Source organism: Marmota marmota, unplaced genomic scaffold (assembly GCF_001458135.2).
Source record: "Marmota marmota marmota unplaced genomic scaffold, marMar, whole genome shotgun sequence".
NCBI lineage: Eukaryota > Metazoa > Chordata > Mammalia > Rodentia > Sciuridae > Marmota > Marmota marmota.
The window spans coordinates 79,717,265-79,741,785 of NW_026000026.1; the positions used below are offsets into that span (position 1 = coordinate 79,717,265).

The 24,521-nt window shown below is 42.0% G+C and overlaps 1 protein-coding gene across 7 annotated transcripts in view; it reads left to right on the plus strand.

The window, feature by feature from the left end:
* The first annotated feature begins 1,953 nt into the window (after window positions 1-1,953).
* The window catches only part of Ablim3 (actin binding LIM protein family member 3), a 144,487-nt gene continuing 121,919 nt past the window's right edge, over window positions 1,954-24,521 (plus strand). For 2 of the 7 annotated variants that reach the window (XM_048811769.1, XM_048811771.1), the window contains exon 1: window positions 2,114-2,282. In XM_048811769.1, coding sequence (XP_048667726.1) covers window positions 2,159-2,282 — 124 coding nt within the window. In that variant the 5' untranslated portion in view covers window positions 2,114-2,158. Of the gene's footprint in view, window positions 2,283-24,521 lie in introns of all 7 variants that reach the window. The other 5 variants (XM_048811774.1, XM_048811775.1, XM_048811776.1 and 2 more) reach the window with 4 other exon arrangements.

Below are 24,521 nucleotides of genomic sequence, written 5' to 3' on the forward strand. Positions count from 1 at the left end.
CTGCCCAAGGTTAACACAAATGAAAAACAGACGATATAATTAATAATATGTGCATGAAACTAGACATTGAATAAAAAAACTGACCTTCCTTTCAAACCATTTCACCCCTAACCAAAGCTCAGTGCCCTCTCAGAAGGCAACTGCTGATAATTTAGAGTGAACTTCAGCTCTGCGTTATAGACATGTGTTTATGCAATCTCATTTCTGTAAGAAAGATATATATATATATATATATATATATATTTACACACACATATATATGCACACACACACATATACACACACACACACTGGAGTTTTTTCAGCCATAAAGAAAAATTGAAATTATGTCATTTGCAGGAAATTGGATGGAATTTGAGACCATCATGTTAAATAAAATAAGCCAAACTCAAAGTCAAGGACCATGTGTTTTCCCTCATATGTGGAAGCTAGAGCAGAAAAAGGGGGGGAAATGTAGGGGAGTAGAGATCTAATGAAAATCAAAGGGACATCAGTAGAGGAAAGGGATGGGGGTAGGAAGGGGGAAGGGAAGTGCTAGGGAGTGATATTGACCAAATTATATTGTTCTATTGTCTGCATGTATGAATATTTAACAACAAATCTAATGCACCAATAAAAAAGGTGGAAAGAGTGGGGAAAGAAATATTCCAAGAAGCATCTTGCTAATTGTGGGGTGCAGGGAAGAATTGGATACATTTCATTGAATGGAGTTCACAGAACTGGGGGAAAATTTTCACCACAGAGGAAAAAATTCATGAAAAGAATTCATCTCGAAATTCATCTTTATTTCCCTGAAATAAAGGGAAAGGATTCAAGACCATGTCACCTTCACATTTATGTTGCTTTGAAAGCACTTTCATTCACATTCTCACAAGCCTGTAAAATAATGAGGCGGGGTCAATTCTAACCACATGTATAAGGGAAGGACCAGAGACTGAGAAAGGAAACAACCAGAAACCCCAGTACTTCTCTTGCAGGAGATGGAAAGAGATACTCAGGTCAGCTTCATTTAGCATCACTGTATTTAACCCAGAGGAAAGAAGAGGCTCTAAAATCCCAAAGATAACAGAGTTCACCACACATTCCAGGCAAAGAAAGGCGAAGTAATAAGGTTAAACTGTGGAAAGGTCTAGCAGGCCTGCACCAGTAGAAAGAGAGATGATGGGCTTGTCAATCAAAGGTAGATGTAAGTGAGCAGTGATAGTGATAACATATATTGATATCTTTGTATGAACATACTGCACTAAGTATTTTAATGGATTTATTCATTTAACACACAACCGACCCATGAGGGAGGTAATATCTTACAGATGAAGAACTTGATTCTCTGGGAGGCTGAGTAAATTTTGAAAGGTCACATATCTACCAAGTAATGGAACCAGACTCTTGACCACAGAACTATTAGCTTTCTTAATTATTGATTCTCAGGAAAAAAAAATGCAATGTACATTTACAGGTTCCTGGAATATGGAAAGTGGAAGAAATTCTAAAGATGACTTAGGGTGTTCATTCAACAAATATTTACTAAACACTACTGAGCAGCTACCACTCTAGGTGGTCGGGGGAGGGGGAAGTAAAGCAGTGGTAAAGTCCACAAAGAAATCTATTTTCTCATGGAGGGGAGGGGGGGAGAGAGGGAGAGAATGAGAATGAATAAACAGACAAGAAATTAATTAGCCATGGGAGTGGAAGAAAAACAGGGTAGAACAATAGAAAATATGGTGACATATGGTAGAAGGCTGTGGGAATCCCCAATACCTCACGCACCAGTCCAGCCGCATTCTCCAGCGGAGGAAGACCAGGCCCACACAGCAGTGACAAGCTCTGGTGACTAGACTGCACCCAGCTTCTCAGAAGCACCAGGGCTGCGGTGGGAACCCTCTTCCCGCAAAGTCTTTCCTTCCCAGCCCCTCCCAAGAAGTTTCTTTCCCTCTCATAGTTTAGCCCGTAGATCCTGTATCAAGAGAAGAAAAACAAGCACTCAAGCATCCTCTTGTTGGCCCCAGGACACCAGGGTCCCATTGCAAGCCCCAGGCCCCCAGGAGCCAGGCAGAAGCCCAGCGGGGCGGGGCCTCGGACTCGCGCCCGCGCGTCCAGCAGGTGGCAGCAGCGAGCGGCCGCGCCCCCCGCGCTGCCAGCCCGTGAGCCCTCATCATGGATGGCGAGCTCTCCTATTTCGCTTGGCTCGCCCTGGAATCCCAGACCCCAGACGACGGGCAGGATTCATGAGCCGGTCGCAGGGGCCGGAGCAGGAGCCTCTGGCTCCAGACGCTGGCCGAGAGGTGGGTCCCGGGGCCCGTCCCCGAGGCCGGGCGGGGACGCGCTGCCCTGTGGTCCACACCCCCTTTGGGCTCCGGAGCCGCTGGGCTGGAATAGTGCGGGGTGCGCGCGAGCAGGTGCTGCCAGCCCCGCTGCTGCCCGGTGTTCGGGTCCCGGGCGCGGGGACACCAGGCCGCCGGTGTCCTCCCCGCCTCCTCTCCTTCCTGCTCTCACCTGCGCCTATTAGTCCACTCGCCTTCAAGGCCAGCGGCTCCAGCCCGGAGGGAGAGATTTATATAGACTTATATTCTCAGGCAACATAATGTTTATAGAGAAACCATAAAGCATTCATTTAAAAACTATTAGAACTAATAAACAAATTTAGCAAGGTTGCAGGATATAATAACAATATACCAAAAAAAAAAAACTGTATTTCTATACACTAGCAATGAACAATCTGAAAGAAATTTAACAACTCAATTTACAATAGCATCAAAAATATAAACTATTTAGAAATAAATTTAACAAACTAAGTGAAAAACTTATGTTCTGAGAACTATAAAACATCGTGGAAAGAAAGATCTAAATAAATGTAAAACATCCTGTGCCCATGGGTGTGAAGACATAATATTGTTAAATGGCAATACTCCTCAAATTAATCTAGAGATTCAACGCAATACCTATCAGAATCCCAGGAACTTCTCATGTTAGAAATTGACAAGCTGGAGAATTTGGAACCCAGAATAGGTTCTTGAAAATAAAGAACGAAATTGGAGAACTTCCACTTTTTATTTCAAAACAGAATAAAACAATGGTAATGAAGATAAGGTGGTACTGGTATAAGGATAGATCAATGGAATAGAATTGAAAGTCCAGAAGTAAACCCATGTACCTATGGTTAATTGATTATCCACAACGATGCTACATTCAATGGGAAAGAAGGGTCTTTCAACAAATGGTGCTGGGACAAGTGGATGAAAATTTGCAAATGAATAAAGTTATGATATAAGTATCATATACATAAATTAATTGAAACTGATCAACGACCTAAATGTAAAATCCAAAACTCTTAAAACTAATAGAAGTAAATCTTCATGATTTCAGACTTGGCAATGGATTTAAATATGGTAGCCAAAGCACTAGCAACACAGGAAAAGTTAGAAAAATTGGACATTGTCAAACCTTTTAAAATTTGTGTATCATCAAACACAAAGAAGCCAGGCACGGTGGTCCACACCTGTAATCCCAGCAGCTTGGGAGACTGAGGCAGGAGGATCACGAGTTCAAAGCCAGCCTCAGCAAAAGCAGAGTGCTAAACAACCCAGTGAGACCCTGTCTCTAAATAAAAATACAAAATAGGGCTGGAGATATGCCTCAGTGTTCGAGTGGCCCTGAGTTCAATCCCCGGTAACCCCCCAATATAAAATAAAATAAAACACCAAGAAATTAAAAGACAACCCACAGAATGGGAGAAAAATTTTGCAAATCTTATATCTGATGAGAGATCTGCTTCTAGAATATATTAAAAATTCTTTAAAATGAAAAAAATAACTACTTTAAAATCAGACAAGGAATCCAAATAGGTATTTTTTTAATTGATTGAAGAGCTATATTTACAAAATGATGTGTACTGTGGTTTAATATGGTTTGTCCCTGAAACTCGGACTGTAGTTTGGAGTTTAATCCCCACTGTGAAGTATTGATCTATCTATGTATTTAGGAGCCTTTGGGAGATAATTGGCATAAGATGAAGTCATTAAGGAGAAACCCTGTGACTGAATCTTGGTAGTTTTAGAGGAAGAGAGACTAGAAGACACACATGCACATCCCTGTCTCGTGCCATGTAATGTCATGCACTATTTTGGGACTTTGCCAGCAAGAAGGTCATCACTACATGTGGACCTCAAACCAGAACCTGAGCCAAAATAAACCTATTTTCTTCACACCTTAGTATTGCGTTATTGGTATCAAAAAATGGACTAACGCAATATGAAATGGCCAATAAGCATATTCCACATCATTAGTCATCAGGGAAATGCAAATCAAAACCGCAATGAGATGGCACTTCATATGCAGTGAGAGTGCTACCATCAAAAAGTCAGAAAATAACAAGTGTTGGCTAGGATGTGAGAAATAAGAACTTCTATACACTTCTGGTGGAATATAATATTAAATATAGTCATTTCATCCAGCAACCCTACTCATAAGTTTTTGTACCCAAGAGAAACAAAAACATGTGTCCACACAAAAGCTTTTACATGAATGGTCATGGCAACATTATTCATAATAGCCAAAAGGTAAAAGCAACCCAAATGTCTGGTGATGGGGGACTGGAGAAACAATGTGAAATATACACCCAATGGAATATCACTCTACAATAAGAAGAAATGAAATACCTATTCAGAGTACAACATGGAAGGGCCTTAAAACATCATGCTAAGCCAATTGAAAAAAACCTGCATATTATGATTCTTTTTATTTGGAATGTCCAGTGTAGGCTGATCAATAAATATAATATCATAGAGGTTGCTTCGGGCTGGAAGGCATGGAAAAATTGGGGAATGATGGCTTGCATTTCTTTCTGAAGTGTTTTTTAATTTTTTATCTTTAGTTGACACATTATTTGTACATATGTATGGAGTATGGTGTGACATTTTGATGCACGTATATAATGTATAATGATTAGAGTGAATGGCATAGCCATCACCTCAGACATTTGTCATTTCTTTGTGTTAGGAACATTCAAAATGCTCTATACTATTTTTGAATATTCAATTAATTGTTATCAATCATAGTTATCTTACTATGCTATAGACACTATAATGGTTCTTGTTAAAAATGTACAATCAATACTGGTGACAGTTGTTGCACTATGAATACACTAAAAAATCATTGAGTTGTATGGGACAGGGGATATAGCTCAGTTGGTAGAAAATCACTGAGCTGTAAAAATTTATGCTTTAAATGAGTAACTATATGGCACATAAATTATATCTCAATAAAGCCTTTACAAATGCAAAGGCATCACCTGAACACAAGCCATAAGTGGATCCTCCTCTCCTTTGCCATGGGAACAGGGGTTGGGGCAGGAGGTACAGGAGCTCCCACGGGGTTGCCTGGAAAGAGAAAGGAAGCCTGGCATCTGAGTGGACACCTGACCCCGGACTCCTTTGGGTGCTTTCTGAGTTCCCTGACAGAAGAATAGTTTTTTGGGTTGGCTTTTCATGATGATTTTGCTAATGTTTAACCAGTTGTCTGTCAGGAAAGCTGCTGTCTCCTTCCAGAAATGCCTGGGAAGGCCGAGGCAGCAGGATGTGGCCATTGTCTGATGTGGAAGCTCCAAGAGACCTCTCTGCACACATCTGGAAAACTGTGGAGACCTACAGAGAGCGGAGAGGCTGGCCTGCAGGTGGGTGGGCGTGGGCAGGCCATGGATAGGAAAGCGCAGTTTGGTGAATCCTTGTGAAGCTACCCTTCAGGCCTGGGGTCTGTGAAAAACTCACCCCGTGCCCCACAGACTGGAAGGATTGATGAATCTGTCTGTGTACAAGCTGGTCAGCCACCTCAGAACATGAGAGAAAGGGACAGGCCTGGCAATGCCCTGGAAGGGGACAACTGGTTTCAAAACCCTTCCCCCACACCCTCCTCAGCTTAGCTTTACAAGGTCACTCCAGCATCATGTGGGGGTTGCTAAAGCAGAAGAACCCTACTGCTATGGACTGAGCTCTGTGCCCACCACCCCCATTCCCATAAATTCTTTTGTTGAAATCACAAGCCTCAGATTGATGGCACTGGGAGGTGGGCATTTGGAGGGACTTCAGCCAGGTGGGTGGAGCCCTCATGACTGGGATTAGTGCCCTTTAATGCATGCTTTCTCTCTTTCTGGTCTCTAATATGTGAGGAAGCAGAAAAAGATGGTTACCTTCAAATTAGGAAGTGGGCCCTCTTCGGAGTCCAGTCTTGGACTTCCCAGGCTCTAGCTCTGTGAGAAGTAAATGTTTATTAAGCCACACAGACTGCAGTATTCTGTAAAACAGCTCAAATGGACTGAATCCCCCAACAAAAAAATAATAATCATCATTTTCCCAGGTTTATAACTTTGCTGTCTGTCTCCTCTCTGGATCTAGATTGTTCATCTATCAGAAGACACTTGTGGGGGCTCTTCCAATTGAAAGAATCCACAGCTCTTTTCTAAAAAAAGTGAGGCCTGAGCACAACCCCAGAAAAATGAGAACCTCAAGAGGCTATGTTCAGACGAAGCCCACTATTTCCTTGTGCTCCACACAAAGCTGTGGCATGCAGGGGAGTAGGGTAAGGCAAAAGCCACTGAGACAGAACACATGAAAGTCATTTCCCATGGATCTGTATGTCCCATTTGCTCATTACCTGCATTATGCATCACATACCCAAGGAAAGAAAGGGAGCATGGCGGGAGGTCCTTTATCTCATGTGGTAAAGAACTTTAAAAAAAGCAAAATTCTGTAAACCCTGCCATGCTCTTGGGCTATGTATTTTCTTTTGCATGCAGTCCAACCCATGCAGTGTATGTCTGCCTGTTGCTTCTCATTTACACAAAATGCCGCTTTAAGGGACTCCAGTCTCTCTCAAGGACAGAAAGAACAAGGGTAGTCTATTTTTGCAATTGTTAAGAAATAAAAGGCAAGTGAATGGCTCTGGGCTTCATCTCTCTGGAATCAGAGGAACTCTGGTCATGTTAATAACACTGAGCATTCCTGAAACAAAGAAGTAAAAGTTTAAATGTTTTAAGATAATATGACCTACACTGAATACTAACAAGGTGAAGTCTATAAAATATGTCATGTAGCCTCATGTCCTTTACTAAATGGGCAGATGTGTGAGAACTGATCTTTGGAGGCACTGGAATGCATCTCATTAATTATCTCAAGAGGTAAGCAGAGGAGATGGGGATGGGCAGCCTTGGAAAACTCTGGCTATCCCATCAAGGGAAGAATTTCCACAAATGACTACTAGGTGGGATTTTACAGAAGGTTCAAACACAGGGTTCTGAGGCTGGACATAACCACTGACATTCCTTTGAAACCTATTGAGAGTAGACATCAGATGCATGTGATCCGATGGCATATAGCCTTGGTAAAAAAGAATACATTAGTACTGGGCATGGGGGTGCATGCCTATAATCCCAGCAACTCAGGAGGCTAAGGCAGGAGGATCACATGTTCAAAGCCAGCCTCAGCAATTTATCGAGGCCCTAAGCAACTTCATGAGATCCTGCTCAAAATAAAAAATAAAGAAAAGGGCTGGGGATGTGGTTCAGTGGTTTAATGCACCTGGGTTCAATCCCCAGTTTTTTTTAAAGTAATAAAGTACTAACAGAATCAACAACATGGATACAGCCCCAAAATATTATAGAAAGAGAAGGTGGCCAGGTACTGAAGAATGCATACTGTGTAAGTCCATTTGTATGAAGTCCAGCAGACAAAACGAATCTTTTAATGCTGTTCTAGTGTGTTGGAGGGTGGGGCATGATGGTGACTGGGAAGGAGCATGAGAGAACTCTGGGCCATGGGTCTGTCCTCCATCATGACTGTGGTATTGATGACTTATTTATATACACTTGGATCTGTGTACTCTGTGCAATTAGAACATGTTCAGCTGTTCAACAGTTCCCTCCAATCAATTTCATTTACATCAAAAGACTAACTGATATCAAATAAAATATCACCTATTATTTTATGGTTAAGGGTGGCACATTTCCAGAGCCTCCCCTCTGACTTTGTGCAGGCTGCCTAACCCTTGAACTCTTCATGTGTTCTCCATCCTCAGGCACCTACATGTGCTATTCCTCCACCTGGACTAATCTTGCCCTTAGTCTTCCATGACTGGTTCCTATACATCCTTCTAGTCTAAATGAGTATTGATTGAATATATGAACTATGCTCATCCATAGTAGAGACTCTAAGATATAAAAAATGCCACTTTCTTCTGATTCTTCTGCTTAAGAAAAAATTAAATAGAGTGGATGTTTTAAAAGACTTGTGCTTAATCATGTACTTTTTATTTCTCTGGAACACTCTCTTATGTCAAAGAATTCTTCCTCCCTGATCAGGATTAACTAGGAAATGAGACACAGGCAATGTAGTCTTGCACAGGTCAAAAATCTAGAATTTCCAGGACACTGGATATCATCTAGATCCCTGGTAGCAAGTATACTCACCCAGAGAGTAATAAAGTACTAATAGAACCAACACGTGCAATGTGCTGACATTCCATGTTAGTCTGAAGCTCCAGACTCCCTGGGCATGGGACCCAAGTGTCAGTATTGGTTGGAGCTCTCCAAATGACTTTATTATGCAACCAGGTTTCAAAAGTAATCCACTTCAACACTATTGAGGAAACTTAGGTCTAGAGATGGAAAGGGGTTTGCTTAAGATTGTGCAGCCCTTTAGAGGACTTTCCAAAGGAAAATTGTTTTCTTGCCGCAGTCTGGCTGGGCACAAATCACGAGCCACTGAAGCAGGAACAAACTTTATTTTTAAACTGCAGGAAAACACTTCACACAGCTCCTGGGGAATCCTCCCGAACGCCACGAGGCTTCTCCAGGAACCCCCAGCCGGAAATATCTCTCCCGGAAATCCCTCCTCCTGCACTTCCCCAACCAATGGGAACTCTCGGGGAATCCCCGGAAATCCCCATGAGAACTCCAAAATAGTGCGAGAACTCAAAAGTTGCGGCAGAGGCGGATAGTAATGCCTTGCCTGTCAATCAATACTGTTGGCAAAATGCCAGGGGCCATACAGACTCGGCCGTGGCTCTCAGCATTTTCTCCCAAGTCAAATGCCAGTGGTAATCTATAGCACTGAAACAGTTGTCATGGCTGTGTGCTGGTAATCCAGTAATTTGGGGGAAAGAAAAGCCTCTGATTTTTAATATTTGCCAATTTCTGTGGTGTGAATATTACCAACATGGTTGGCTTCAAGGACCAATGTTTAGGCAACCAGTCCACAGAATTCATGAACATTTAATAATTAGCACTCAAGAACTGCTATGTACTGGCATAGTCCTACATGCTGAACATTGCCCACCTGCTTTAGTATTAATTACATCAGAAATCCTAACCCTATCTGAGATGTAATCAGAATCATTATAGTTGCAACCCAGGAATGTGGCTTTTTAACAAACCACCTCTACATAACCTGTGGAAGCCAAAGTTTGAGCACCATTCTGTGTTGATCGATGCAGTAGTAGTTCACTGCACTGAACAATGTAGCTGTCTCCTGGGCAGCTTGAGTGATCATGAGACGATTCTGTGAATAAACAGGAGGTCCTCATCAAGTGTGGCTGCCATCTCATCTGGGCAGCCCAGGCCCAGCCACCATGCTTGCAGTATGGAAATAGCAATGCCTGTGGCTAACAAGGTCCAGATCTGTTTGAGCCATGAGTTTACTTATTGGCCCTCTGAAGAAAGTAGAAGGCATTTGGCTCTTACAAGGATTGCAAAGAAAGAGCCCACAGTCTCCCTGCTGCCCTGCCCTTGACCCATTTATAGTACCCCAGGACCATTTTTGGTCTTTCTCTAAAGTGATACAACATCAAGGTTGCTGCTGAGATTTTTCTGGGAGCTGCAGAGCTCCATGGTGAGCAGAGACCACCAGCCTCCCTGAGCTGAAGTAATCACAGGCTTCTTTTCCTGGGTTGCCCTGGGTGACTCTCAATCTCAGACCTCAGGTAGAGCTGAGAAGCTGTGCAAACTGGCCTACTCTTCTTCTTGCTTCCACCGGACAACATGTAACCCCAGATTTTCTATGCTAATTATACCAATCAAATATTATTCAAGTCATCAAATGAATAGATGGGGTTGGGCCAACCCTATTCCCAATTCAAAAGACCTTGTTGGCCTTGAAGATTTGGGGCCTTCTGAAAATGCTAAGAAGATACATCTGGTGAGCAGATGTTATGTCGGTATGAGCAACATGGCCAGCAGGTGGCACTCTCTGACTTTCTGTCACTTCCTTGGGCCTTGTCATTGCAAAGGTAGAGCTCCTGTACCTGAGGGGAGACCAAGGAAGGGGAAAAGGCCCAAGCAGGCCTGAGCACTAACACCACCTGCACTTCACACCAGCATGTGGTGAGAATCAAGAGGAGGTTATCAGCCCCATGTCTACTCTGGACCCATCTCTCATTGGTTCAGGACATGGTCATTTTCCCAAGTGGGCATAGCAATCGCCAGCTCATCAACAAAGAATTAGGCTGAGCAACTGCTGAACAGATCCATTGGGAAATGAAAAAGCTTCCTGTTAATAGCTCCTCTTCTCAGGAAGTAAAATGAAGCCTTCCCCAGCTCCTGTCCTCCCTGTAAGACAAAGGGCCCACTGTATGAAAAATGTAGAAGAGGTTTCCATACATGTAAAGGTTAGAGAGAAACCATAGTATAACATTTTTTTACAGTTAAGTGATTTCAGCAAGAAAATCCAGGGGCAGGTGACACAATGCTGAGGAACCAGGATGCAAGCCTGACTACAGCCAGAAGGCTGACTATGGCCACAAGGACACCATATGGCCACTAAGACCTGATTCCTTCACCTGCAACAAGCTTATCGTGAATCCCTAAGGAAATACTACATTTGCTAACAGCTGTGAAGTGGAGTTTAAGGAATATCAGAGGCCAGAAGAAAGTGATTCTCAAGTAGAGATCCTTACACTCACCCTGCTAGGTTTCAAGCTTGGCTTAAATTAACTTTCCTACTGTAGAACTGACATAGAAGTAAAGAAAGTTCCAACTAGAAGGACTTTTTTAGAAAGTGTCTAATCTAGATAGCATGGAGTTTTAAAAACCCTTTCCAGATTAAAAAAGACATTGTTTTTTATTTCAGAACCATTTTTAAAAGAAATATAACTTGATGCTCAAAAAAGTAAGCATGATGGCTACTGAAAGAGCTGACTTGGAAGCAGGCACTGGTCTGAGAGCTCATATGTGTTATTTCATGCCATCTTCACAACACCCTGGCAAGACAGGACCTGTCATTGTCCCCGTATCACAGGTGGAGAAAGTGAGGCTCAGAAAGATGAAGTTCTTGCCAGAGTCACAAGGCTAGATTGTCATAGAGCAGGACAAAAGGGATACCCATTTTACACAGCTAGAGGGTGGGTTTGGAGCTGGGAGGACCTCTAGTCCTGTACTGCCCGTCTCCCCATAGCCTAGGTGACCCTTTCAAAAAATAAACTGCTCAAAGTCAAGGTAGGATGAAATGTGACAAAGACATATCTTAATACATATTTAGCTTTAAAGACAAAAATAGAAAACCTAGAGAGACAGGAAAGAAAGCCTTATATGTAAGTGGGAGCAGATGCCATAGGAACACTTTGGGGTCTCTGCCTGAACTTTGGTCCTCAGACCCAAGAACTGGTCTTCTAGTCTCCCTCCCCTACAGACACTAGTGATGACCCTGGGTCTCTGTGAAGCAGGGGAACTGGAAATGTGCTCCCTGAAAAGCCTGAAGCCTGGAAAAGTTACTCTTCAATCAAAAAGGAGTTAAAACCTTTTTTCTACCTTTCAAGTATACACTGAAGAAGCTCTGTCAAAAATTCAAATGCCAACATTTATTGTTGATTGTATTCTTGATAATTGCCATTCTGACTGGAGTGAGATGAAATCTTAGAGTAGTTTTGATTTGCAGCAGATGCAATAAGGAGGGGCCGCTAGGGAAGAATAGACTTACTTTAAATTAGGTAGAGGGGAGTGAAGGGAGGGGAGGGGGTAGGAAGGATAGTAGAAAGAAACAGACATCATTACCTTATGTACATATATGACTGCATGACCAATGTGATTCTACAACATGTACAATCAGAAAAATTAGGAATTATACTCCATTTATGTATGATATATCAATATGCATAAATGCATTCTACTGTCATGCATAACTAATTAGAACAAATTTAAAAAAATTTTTTTAAAAAAACAACACCCAGGCCTGCTTCTTAAAAAGAAATAGGATTTGAATTCCATACAGTGGAATTAGTGAGAAACACTTATTACAGTTAAAAGTTGCAAATCACACAAAGAAATGAACTACCAGGAGAGAAAGCCAGCAGATACAACCAATGAGTGCATCAGCACTGCAAGAACAGGAAATGAAAGAAGTAGCAATGGAAGGGAATTAGAATAAACATGTTAAAGTATTCAAAGAGTAGCTTTCATATTAAGTGTTCTCATCACAAGTCAGAGAGACAGAAAAGAAAACAACTACAAACAAATGACAGAAGGCTGGCAGCAAACTTCTCATCAGCAAAAACAGACATAAAAAGAGAAAACACCAAAACAAAAAATAGGTGGAAGGAGCACAAGTCAACAGTATTAGGGTATCATTTTGCAGACTATTTTAAATGCACAGTTGTACTGTTAACTATTCACGGACATGTATACACCTAATAAGAGTACCAGAATAGTGACTGTAGAGATACCACCATTGTCAGAAGAGGAGGTACTTCTGGGTATACAGAAGGGCAACATGAGCAAGGAGGACTATAAAGGGGCCTTACCATTATCTGAAAGCTGCTAGCTCTTTAAAAATGCATACACACCTGCACACACACGCAGAGACACATAAGCACATATGTGAATCAAATATTTTTAAATTTCAAAATGAAAAAGCAAATTTCGTCACCTTCAAGAGACCTGTGATCCCCATAGCCATCTTGGCTAAACTCAGTACTGCAGCTACTCCATAAAGGGATGTGCCAGGCTCTTAAGAGCCTGTTTTTATGCTGCTCTCGCTGTAGAATTAGTTACTGAGGCTGGAATCATTTCGCTTCCAAGATGAGCAGCCTACTTGATATCGACAATCAATGTTCTGGGATGATATCATTCTCAATATACACCCATGTGGCCATTAAAGGTTTCTAGGGGTAATATATTCACCAGCACAGGGAGGGAACCCATGTGGAAGAGAATAGAAGCTTCAGTAAATGCTCAGGCCTTCCTCAGAAACTCCATGCCAAAAGAACACAGGCTCAGAGTGATGCCCAGTGATAGCCACAGGCACAGTGCTCAGGGACAATTCCCAGGAGGGCTTAGCACATTGCCCACTGCTTGAGGCCACTTGCTGTTTTGCCATTCCTCTGAGCCTAAAATCTACCTGTCAGTTGCTGTGGTTAAGGATGTCTGCAATCCAGGGTGCTTTGAGGGGCTATGCAAGGATACCTTTCTTCTTCTTCCCCTCTCCCTAGTTCCTAGTTCTTTCCCTTTTCCAACCAACTTTGCAATCTGTGGTGCACAGGGTCCCCACAGGTGCCCAGATGGAAGCCAATGGATGGCACTGTGAACAAATAGAAAGTGGTACCTCCTCCCCATATGACACAGGGGATGTCATTCTTCATTGTGAGAATACAGGCCTTACAACCAAGACAGCTGACATGCAATGACTAAGTTAATTTGTGGTACTGTGTTGCTGAAGTTCGGACCAGGGTGTAAGATGCTGGAGTGCCAGTGTAGCCAATCCATTCCATCACAAAAGGCACCAATGACACGGACCTTGTTAGGTCAACCTCACCTCTGCGAAGAAGGATCCAGATGTGTTTCTAAACTTACTCTAGTGACAGCCTTAGAGATTGTTTCAAGAAAATGCTGGCTGAGGTGCTTAAGCCCACAAAAAAAAAAATTATAATATCTGACATCCCTCCGACCATCCAATTAAGATTCTCTCAGAAGTGGTGATCAATAATAAAAACAATAAAAGCAAATACATATTGACATACATACACATGCTGGGCCAGATATCATTCTAAGTTTTTTACTTGTATTAGCTCATTTAAACTTAGGACAAGCTTGTTAAGCAAGTAAAACATTATACACAGGTCATAGATGAGAAAACTCAGGCACAGAGACAAAAACTGATGTGGCCAAAGTCACAGAGGTGATAAGCTAATGGAGATTTGGGATGTACTCACATGGCCATAGATGTCTTTGGGCAGTCTGATTCCAGAACTCTGCCCCCAAATTACCTAGCAATGGCCAGTCTCAAGGGCTTCCTTACCTACTAAGGCCAGCAGAAGTGATAACCACCTCCCATTCCCCATGGTCCTGTAGAGACAGGCCCTACGCAGGCCCTCCCCATCTTCCACTTCAGGCCCGACCCACTGAGCCTTTATCGGCTGCACCAGTGCCCTCCTGACACCTCCTCAAGGACAGGAGTTTTCCCACAAGCGTGTCCCCACTTTCCCCACTTACATCTGTTAAAATGTTTTGCATCATATAAAGTTTTACCTAAATGTCACCCTTGGGAGACTGGACAGTACTCCTGAGCATTGTCCCTCCCATGAGGAAGTAGGTGGAGCAGTCCATTTGCAGCTGACTCAGCAGGTAGATGGGCTGTTCCTCAGAACCAGCCCTTCCTGAGAAAGGATAGAAAAATCAGTAAGTTCCTCATTGTTCTCCAGACCAACACTGACTTCTCACATTAAGCTTCTCAGATAGACCAGCATCAGTGAGTCATCTCCCTCCACCAAACTGGGAATCCATCAGTCCCTGTATGTGCACTTCCCCCATTGAGGGCCCCACCTAGGAAGAGGGGCAAGTGTCAGGGTAAGTACCTCAGAACAGTGCCACTCTTGTTCCTAATACCAGTGACCTTCCCTGGAGACCCATGTGGTTACTCACTAGGGAAGGAAACTACAGGGCTCTAACACTGTCACTAGAACCAGGACCTCTCACTCTCCTAGACCTCAATCCCAGCCAGACCTCACCTGACCAAACTTGGAAGAACAGACCATGAGAAATTGGGAGTTGGAAGGAAGCTAGAAAGTGTTTGGAATGAATGTGCTTTTCTAAGCATCATTTTGGCCATATCAGTTATTTTAAAATTAACTTTACATTTATCAACATGTTATGGGTCTGCTTAAATGAACCCTTAATGAAACATCCAAACCAAGTTCTCTCTCTTCCAAAATGCTCATAATGGGCATCCTCCTGACTTACAAAGCCAAGTGCAGTTTCTCAGTATCTTCCTTGAATTCCTCTGCCTTAGGCTCAATTCTCATATACTGGACAACACGCAGCCTATGCACAGGATTTGACTCAGCTCCCTCCATATCTACCCTGACTCTCTTCCTAAGTCTAATAAGTTATTTCTGGTGAAAACCAGACTGAACACCATAGAATTCTAATACTTTGTAGGTTTTTCATTAAATTTATTTTAAGTGACTGCTAAAAACATGAAATGGAGTAACATGCAATGCATGCATTGCATATGGTTTAAATCAGGTTAAACGTATCCTCCTCAAACATTTATCATTTCTGAATGGTAAAACCTTTCAAAAGGTAAAACCTTTTGAAATGGTAAAACCTTTCTAGCTTTTATAAATGTTCAGTACCTTACTGATATCTGTAGTCACCCTAGTGTGCAGTGGCACAGCAAAACTTCTTATTCTTACCTGTGACTTAGCACACATGGATCAGTCTCTCCTGCTCCCCCAACCGTGCCCCCCCAAGCCTGTGGTCATCACCATTTTATTCTCAATTTCTATGAAATCAACTCTTTTAGAGTCCACAAATGAGTGAGATCATGTGGTACTTGTCTTTCTGTGCCTGGCTCATTTCACTAACCTAATGAACCACAGTTCCACCCATGTTGTCACAGATGGGAGGACTTCATTATTTTTATGCCTATATTATTTTATGTGCCTATGTGTCACATTTTCTTTTTAATATTTTTATTAGAGCATCTGTTGGGAGTCGCCCTGGCTCCAAAGACTAACTTCCCCATCCCCCAAGAAGAGCGGTCCATGGTAAGCCCTGCTGGCTCACATGATCCTTACTCACCAATCAGACTAGCCCTGCTGGCTCACCTGATCCTTACCCACCAATCAGACTAGCCCTGCTGGCTCATCTGATCCTTACCCACCAATCAAAAAGCACCCCATGCCAACTGTCAGACCACCCCCGCCTCTATAAATATGCAAAGCTATTCCTCAATAAATGGGCATTTTCTCCTTCAGCAAGCCTTGATGGTTCTTTGAGCATCATAATTATAAATTATAATTAGACTCATTATGACAAAATCATACATGCAAGGAATTTGATTTTGAGCCCCACCCCCTTTTCTTACACTCCTCCCTCCCCCTATTTTCCCTCCTCTACTCTATTAAACTTCCTTTCTTCTACATATATTAAAAGTGAAATCTCCTTTGGTATTTTTATTTATGAATATAGCACAATTTATTTATTTATCTTCCCTTTTTTCCCTTCCTTCCTCCCTCTGGTTCTCTTACATCTACTCCACTGATCTTTCCTGTATCTTTATTATAGCAAATCCCCTGCCTTCTTTCCCTTTATTATAGCAAATCCCACTGCCTTCTTTCCCTTATTTTGCTCTAACTTCTACATATGAGAAAAAACATTTGACCCTTGACTTTCTGAGTCTGGCTGATTTTATTTAGCATGATATTCTCCAATTCTATCCATTTACCAGCAAATGCCATTATTTCATTTTTCTTTATGGCTGTGTAGAAATCCATTGTGTATATATACCACAATTTTTAATCCATTCATCTACTGATAGATATCTGTGTTGATTCCATAATTTGGCCATTGTCAATTGTGCTGCTATAAACACTGTAGTGGCAGTATCACTGTAGTATGCTGATTTTAGTTATTTTGGATAAACACCGAGGAGAAGGGATAGCTGGGTCATATGGTAGTTCCATTCCTAGTTTTTTGAGGAATCTTCACACTGCTTTCCAAAGTGGTTGTACTAATTTGTAGTCCCACCAACAATGTAAGAGTGAACAATTGTTCCCACAACATCACCAGCATTTATTATTATTCATGTTCTTGCTAATTGCCATTCTGACTGGAGTAAGATGAAATCTCAGTGTAGTTTTGATTTGCATTTCCCTAATTGCTAGAGCTGCTGAACATTTTTTATATATTTCTTGGCCATTTCTGTTTCTTCTTTTGAGAAATTTCTATTTAGTTCTTTTGCTCATTTATCGATTGAGCTTAGAGTTTTGGCATAGAGTTTTTGAGTACATATCCTGGATAGTAGTCCCCTGTCAGAGGAGTAGCTGGCAAAGATCTCCTACTCTGTGGTTCTCTCTTCACTCTCTTAATTATTTCCTTTCTGTGCAGAAGCTTTTTAAATTTAATGGCATCCCACTTTTCACTCTTAGTTTTATTTCTTGAGCTTTTAAAGGTCTTGTTGAAGAAGTCAGAGCCTGCACCAATATGATGAAGTGTTGACCCTATATTTTCTTCTACCAGTTTCAAGACTTATGGTCTAATTTTCAAGTCTTTGGTCTGTTTTGATTTGGCTTTTGTGCAGGGTGAAAGATAAGTCTCTAAATTCATTCTACATAGGGATGTCCAGTTTTCCCAGCACCATTTATCAAAAAGACTGTCTTTTCTACCACATATATTTTTTGTGCCATATTTTCTTTACCCCCTCATCCATTGAGGCTATCAGGAATAGTGCTACAGTAAACATGGGAGTGCAAGTACTTCTTCAACTTACTGATGTCATTTCCTTTGTAAATAGACCCAGTAGTGTGGCTGGATTAGTTCCTGGTCCTAGTTTTCATTTTTTGAGGAGCCACCATACTGTTTTCCATAACAGTCATTAGAGTTTTTAAATCATACTTAGAATGTGGTTTATTCTTATTGATATTTGCCTCCCTCTCTCTAGACTTATTTTCTAAAAAGAAATGTCTGTCATTTCCTTTTCTGAACATTGTCCAGACTTGGCCCTTGATTACATCCTGGAACAGTGCTTCTTGCCTACTTAAAAGTGCTTAAGATACATGAAGCAGTAAGTAATAGAGCTGAAAGAACAAGAAAATCCATTTCATTTGGATATTTCAACACATTTCTCTCAGTAGTTAATAGAACATGTAGACAAAAAAAATAGTAAGGATGTAGAAGGCTTGAAGAATAATTTTATCAGCTTGACATAGTTGGCATTTATATAACCCTTCCCCAGAACAGACATTCTTTTCAAGTGCATCTGGAAGTCTCATCAAGATAAACCATGTTCTGGTGCAAAAAAAAAAAACAAATGTCAATAAATTTAAAGGGATTTAAATCATGAAAAGTGTGCTTTGTAGTCACAAAGGAATTAAATTAGAAATCAATAAAAGGATTTTTTTCTGGAAAATCCACACATATCTGAAAGTTAAACAGAATATTCCTAATTAATTCAGGGGGTTGAGGGAGAAATCACAAGGGAAATCAAAATACAATTTGAATACAATAAAATCAAAACACAACATAAAAATTTGGGCCATATAGCAAAAGTAGTGCTTAAAGGGAACTTCTTAAATTTTTTATTTGTTCTTTTTAGTCATACATGACAGCAGAGTATATTTTGACATATATACATACATGAACTATCACTTATTTGAATCAGGATCCCATTCCAATCATGGTTGTACATGATGTGGAGTTTCACTGGTCATGTATTCATATATGAACATAGGAAAGTTATGTCTGTTCATTCTACTAAAGGGAATTTTATAGCATTAAATGGCTAATGTTTGAGTAGAAGAAAGTCTCACATCAATGATTTAAGCAGAGCAAATTAAACCCAAAGTAATAAAAATTATAAGAGCACAAATCAAATGGAAACCCACTGAGAGAATGGGGAGAGAGAGATCAATGAAACCAAAGAGCTATTTCTTTGAAAATATTAGTAAAACTTATCTGGGCCCCAGGATAGATTGTGCGCCCCAGGATGCCACCTGTTATCACTGTCCTTCCAGGACTGAGACCAAGAAACATGAGCCAAATATTGCTGGTCGAGGACCCCTTTCTAACAGTGTCCCTCCTCTCACCTCCTGTTGACACTTGAAGGACTCAAAGCCTGACTCTGCGGACACCTCAGGCTTTGATTCCCTGGGTTGTGGTGGGGGCAGGAGAGTGGGAAGGGCTTCCCAGCCTGCTGGCCTCAGAGCTCATGGGCTGCCAGGCTCTGCCCAGGGAGCAGCCCTCCTCCTGCCCCTCACAGATGGCTCTGTGCCTATCAGGCTGCAGCACACTTTTCACATTCTGGGATTGAGGTGCTCAGTTTGGATCTTGTTGGGGAGGAGGACAGAGAATCAAGGCCACTGGTCCTGCTCCCTCCCTGACTGACTTGGCCCAAGCAGACTCTTCTGCCACCCCTTGGAAACTGATCCCCACGCAGCCCCTCTCTGCAAAGCCTCTCTTGGCTATCTGATAATGCTGGAGCTGTGGGCGCAGCACCTCACAACGTCAGTGAGCCAGCTCCTCCCGCCGTGAGCACCGGTGAATGCACAAATCCCCAGCACTGGTCCTAGCATCTCCCTAAATCACCCAATATAGCCTAGCATATTACAGGTGAAGGAACAGAGGACAAAAGACACCTAAGGCTACAATTAGTCACAAAATTTTGACCCACAAATGGAATCTCATTTGCTTTTGGGATAGGTAACCGAGCAGGGGGACGCAGTTGACAAAGAGAACTGATCTTTTAAAAGGCCTCATGAGATTTTGCAAATGAGATGGGATAAAATATAGGCAGAATGCAAAGAAGGCAAGATGGGCTGGTGACTGACATAAAGACCGCTAAGAAGTTGCTTGATGCTTCCTTGGGTGCTTTTTTCTGAGAAAATTCTTAGTCTCCACTTTCATCTTATTCCAAGCCCAAATCTTCAATGACATCAGAAAATCACTATTTTAAATGATATTGAGTGAGTATTGACTCTGAGCTTGCTATCAAGGCTACTGAGTAAAAAGAAGCCTCTGACCTCACAGAACTACCACCCACTGAGGACTGAGAGGTCAGATCTGCACACAATGGCTGCACAGCAAGGGCTGTGACAGGGGACCTGTGGCAGCGCCAACAGGAGCAGGAGTTCCATCCAGGTGGGGAAATGGAGGAAAGCTTCTTGTGGAAGTGACTCTTAAGTGGATACCTGAAAGATCTGCAGGTGTTACACAGATGGGAAGGTAAAGAACTGAAGAGAGGAACTAGAATCTTCCTCAGAGGCCCAGTGCCAGGATAGGATATGACCAGGAAACCATGGAAGGCCAAGGAGCGCAGGGTGCTAGCTCTTTGTCTGCTGGAACATAAACTCCGTGAAGGCACAGAATTATTCTTTTTCCCATAGCTGTGTATCTCCAGTGCCTAGAACTGTGCCTGGCATATAGTAGGTTCTTGGCAATATTCAATGAATGCATGGGTGACATGCATGAAGCCTGTTGAGTATTGGGGATATTAACAGTAGACATGCTGTAAGGTTTGGAGCCGTGGGATAGGGATAGGTATAGAGAAAGATTTGAGAGGAACAGGAGTCAATGAAAGTGTGCGGGACTAACTAGGATAAAAATTCCACTTCAAGATGAAGGGGGCATCAGCGAAGCCAGAGAACTGCAGATGCCCAAGGTGAAAAGTACCGAAGACGTTAGGGACTTGGTAAGGGCTCTCTAGACATGAGTTGATTGAAGTCATTAGGGAGGGGGACAGAGGCTACAAAGGAAAACAACTAGAATTCACCATTGTTTCCTTCAAAAGCTTGTAGAAAATATAATAAAATTTCAAAAAATTAAATAAATGTAAAAATCAATTTGAAATATGTTTTAAAGAATACAATGACACAAATACATGTGAGTAAAATGGCTAAAAACAACACATATAAGAAACACTTCAGGGTTTTAGGCACCCTCAAGTTTCAAGCATGAATTATCTGGTGATGAGACTGTTAACAATGAATACCATGTAGGTCACATGAGGAGACTTCCTGTGTTAAAACAAACTGCTGTTATGGTTTAGACTTCCTTACCCAAAATGCTTGGGACCAGAAGTGTTCTAAATGTGGGAATCTCTCAGAGTTTGAAATAATTGCTTCACATGTTGAGCATCCCTAATCTGAAAATTCAAAATGCAACACTTTTTGAAAGTCATATCAATCTCAGAAAGTTTTGGATATTAGAGCATTTCAGACTTTTGATTTTCAGATTAGTGATACTCCATCTGCACTTTAAGCCAATTGATGAGACCATGGCATTCAGTTCTGGGTGCCAGATATTAAAATAGACACCATCCACTGGAACTCACTGAGAAAGGGACCATAACAGCACTCTAAAGCAAGTCAGTACTTCTGTTAACAGAGGATATTTAGTGAACACGAGAAAAAACTTAGTCACATTCAAGTGCCCTCAAGAAAGTGAGGGATCATACTTCTGTGGTCTCTGGGAACCTAAGCCAGGATGGAGATTACAGGAACAAAATTGCCTCTTAGGAACAGAGGAGTATTTTAAATTACATCTGACTCAAAATAGTAGCCTTCAAAAAGACTACTTTCCCTTGGGGGAAAGAGATGTGAAGGCAGGTCCAGGTGGTGACTGGCCTGTTCCAGCAAATTCAAGACTGTACTTCAAAGGTCTTGGGGAGCCTGACAGCATTTTAAAGAAGGAATTAGCAAACCCTGTTTAAATTCTCGGAGAACCACTGGAGGAAGGCCTGGAGCTGGCCCCACCCTTGTGGTCCAGAGGGTCCCAGCATATGACAGCTCAATCAGAGGCTGAAATTTGGGTTAGGACTGCACTGACTCAGTAGATCAATTTGAGAATTGATATCGTGACAATATAGAGACTTCCAATTCATCAACACACTAGGTCTCTCCATTTCCTTAAGTGCCATTCCATTTCTCTTATCGCTGTCTTGTCAGCATATAAAGCATGTATATGGGGAGGGGGAGAGAGGGAGAGAGGGAGAGAGAGAGAGAGAGAGAGAGAGAGACTCTGACTTACCTCTTTATATTTCATAAATTTTTGGTGCTGGAGTAAATAGCATTACTTATAGTTTTGGGGGGATTTCCTAAACAATCATGTCATCTGTAAAAAATGACAATCTTTCTTCTTTCTTTCCTTCCAATTTCTATAATATTTATTTCTTGCTCTTTTCTTTAGCACAGTTTTGAATAGGACTAGTGAGAGGGGATATATGCTCCTTGTCCTTGATCTTGGGGATAAAGCATCCAGGCTTTCACATTAAGTATGATATGGGCTAGTCCTACTATATCAATAGCTGAGTTTTTTTAGGTTGAGAGAGCTCCCTAACTCCTAGTTTCCTGAGGGATTTTGTTATGAATCAATGTTGACTTTTGCTTTAAAAAATATCAAAAAACTTTTTCTGCATTTAATGAGAGATAACCATGAGGTTTTTCCCTTATCTGTCCATATGGTGAATTATAATTATTGATCTTTCAAATGTAACAACCAACATTGCATTTTCTCTTGAGAAATATCTTAAGGTATTCTCCAGAAGCCATACGTTACTAGGGCTGGGTGATGTTGAACTTTGGAGGGATAAGAGAGACAAGAGAAAGAGGCACAGCCTTGATGTGTCAGAGGGGATGTGCCCAATCCAAGGAGTAAGGACCTGCTCGGTTGTTAGAGAATGAGAAAAAATAATATCATTCTGATTTGTTATGGAAACCAGAAATCCACAGCTTTAAGTGAAGTGGCCTGTTTTTTAACATTGGAAAGGTAACTCAGAAACACTTGAAACACTGCGTGGACCAATACTCTAGGACAAACAAAGTGGCCCCCAGGCCAAGTCCAGCCTGATCATCTCCACCTTGTGATCTCAGCTGTAGATGCCGGTCTTCCTCTTTGGAGACCTCACGATCCAGTTAGAGTAATGAGATATTCTGGTTCTATCCACTGAGAGAAAAGAACAAAGTGGAATACATCCAAACTTTTACTCATTCAGTGAACACTCGAGAGAGAACCTCCTATCTTATGTCAGGTGGTAGAGATTCGTTATTGCACCAACAAAATCCCTGCTCTCAGGGAGCTTGGGATCTAGTGAGAAGAGGAAAACAGCGAAAAACACAAATAAATAAATGATGTGCTGAGCTACAAAGTGGTAAGTACCATTTTTTTATTTTTTAAAAAAATGGAGTTGCCAGAGTAGAAGGGCTATGATTTTTATTAATTCGGAGAAAGATGTGGTCACTGAGAAGGTAACAACTGCTCAAGGACATAAGGACATAAGAGAGAGATTCAGAGACATCCAGGAGGGGGCATGCCAGGAAAAAAGGAAGAGCCAGTGCAAAAGGCCTGAGGCAGGGGAATCACAGCAGGCCAGGGTGGAGAGTGTTGTTTGAACAAGAGAAGGATCTGGGGTGAGTTGGACAGAGATGAGCAGGAAACAGAGGATTTAAAAAAGAGTAATTGGAGAATATTGAACAAAGGGATTATTTACAAAGCTGTGGGTGAAGTTAAGGTAAACCAGCAAGGTCAGCTACTGAGAGCTGGCAGTAGCTAAATGCCTTTAGCACTGCCAGGCCAGAGGAGCCAAGAGAAGGCAGAATTGCTGGAACCTGGGGGAAACTGACTATAGGAGAAGGCTACCGACAACAGCTGTCAGCACATGAGCTTGGTAAAGGAACACACACCCTGGCCACACCCAGGCAAGACACGGAAGACACCAGAGGAACAAACACCCAGACCTCTCAGCATGCATCTCCCCATCCCATCCCAGGGCCTGTGATCACCAATCCAACTGCAAGCCAAAGGACAGCAAGTCATGTTCAGATTCCTGTGGCCAATCTTCTGTGGAAAGGAACAAGGTAAAGAAGGCTGGAGAGAATATCTAAAGGGACTAAAGGACAAAGTCCAAGACAGATATTTAGACACGTGTCCTCCAAAAGTTCATGTGCAAGAAAATGCCAGAAAGTATAAAAGTGAAATGATTGGGTTATAAGAGTCTCACTCTAATCCGTCCATTAATCCCCTGAAAGGGACTAACTGGGTGGTAACTGAGGCAGGTAGGGTGTGGCTGGAGGAGGTGAGTCATTTGGTGAGTGCCTTTGGGGTATATAATGTGCTCATGATGAGGGGAGTCTCTCTGTTCTTCTTGGTGTGATGTCCTGAGCCACTTCCCTCCACTACACCCTTCCACCATGATGTTCTATCTCACCATAAGCCCCGAGGAATGGAGTCAGCCCTCTATGGACTCTATGAGACCTCTGAAACCATAAGCCCCCAAATGAACTTTTCCTCCTTAAAATTGTTCTTGTCAGGTCTTTGGTCACAGTGGTGAAAAAGCTGACTAAAACAACAGGAGGGTATTGGGAAACAAGGTCAGCGAGGTCCATGGTTTATAAAGCCTGGCCAGCCAGGCCCAGGACACTAGCTTTTCCTCTAATTGGAATGTCAGTCACAGCGAGACTTTTAGCAGGAGACCAACGTGATTTAAATTGTATTTTACAAGGAGTAACTCTGGCTGCCCTATGGGAAAAGACTGGGAGGGGAGAGAGCAGGAGTG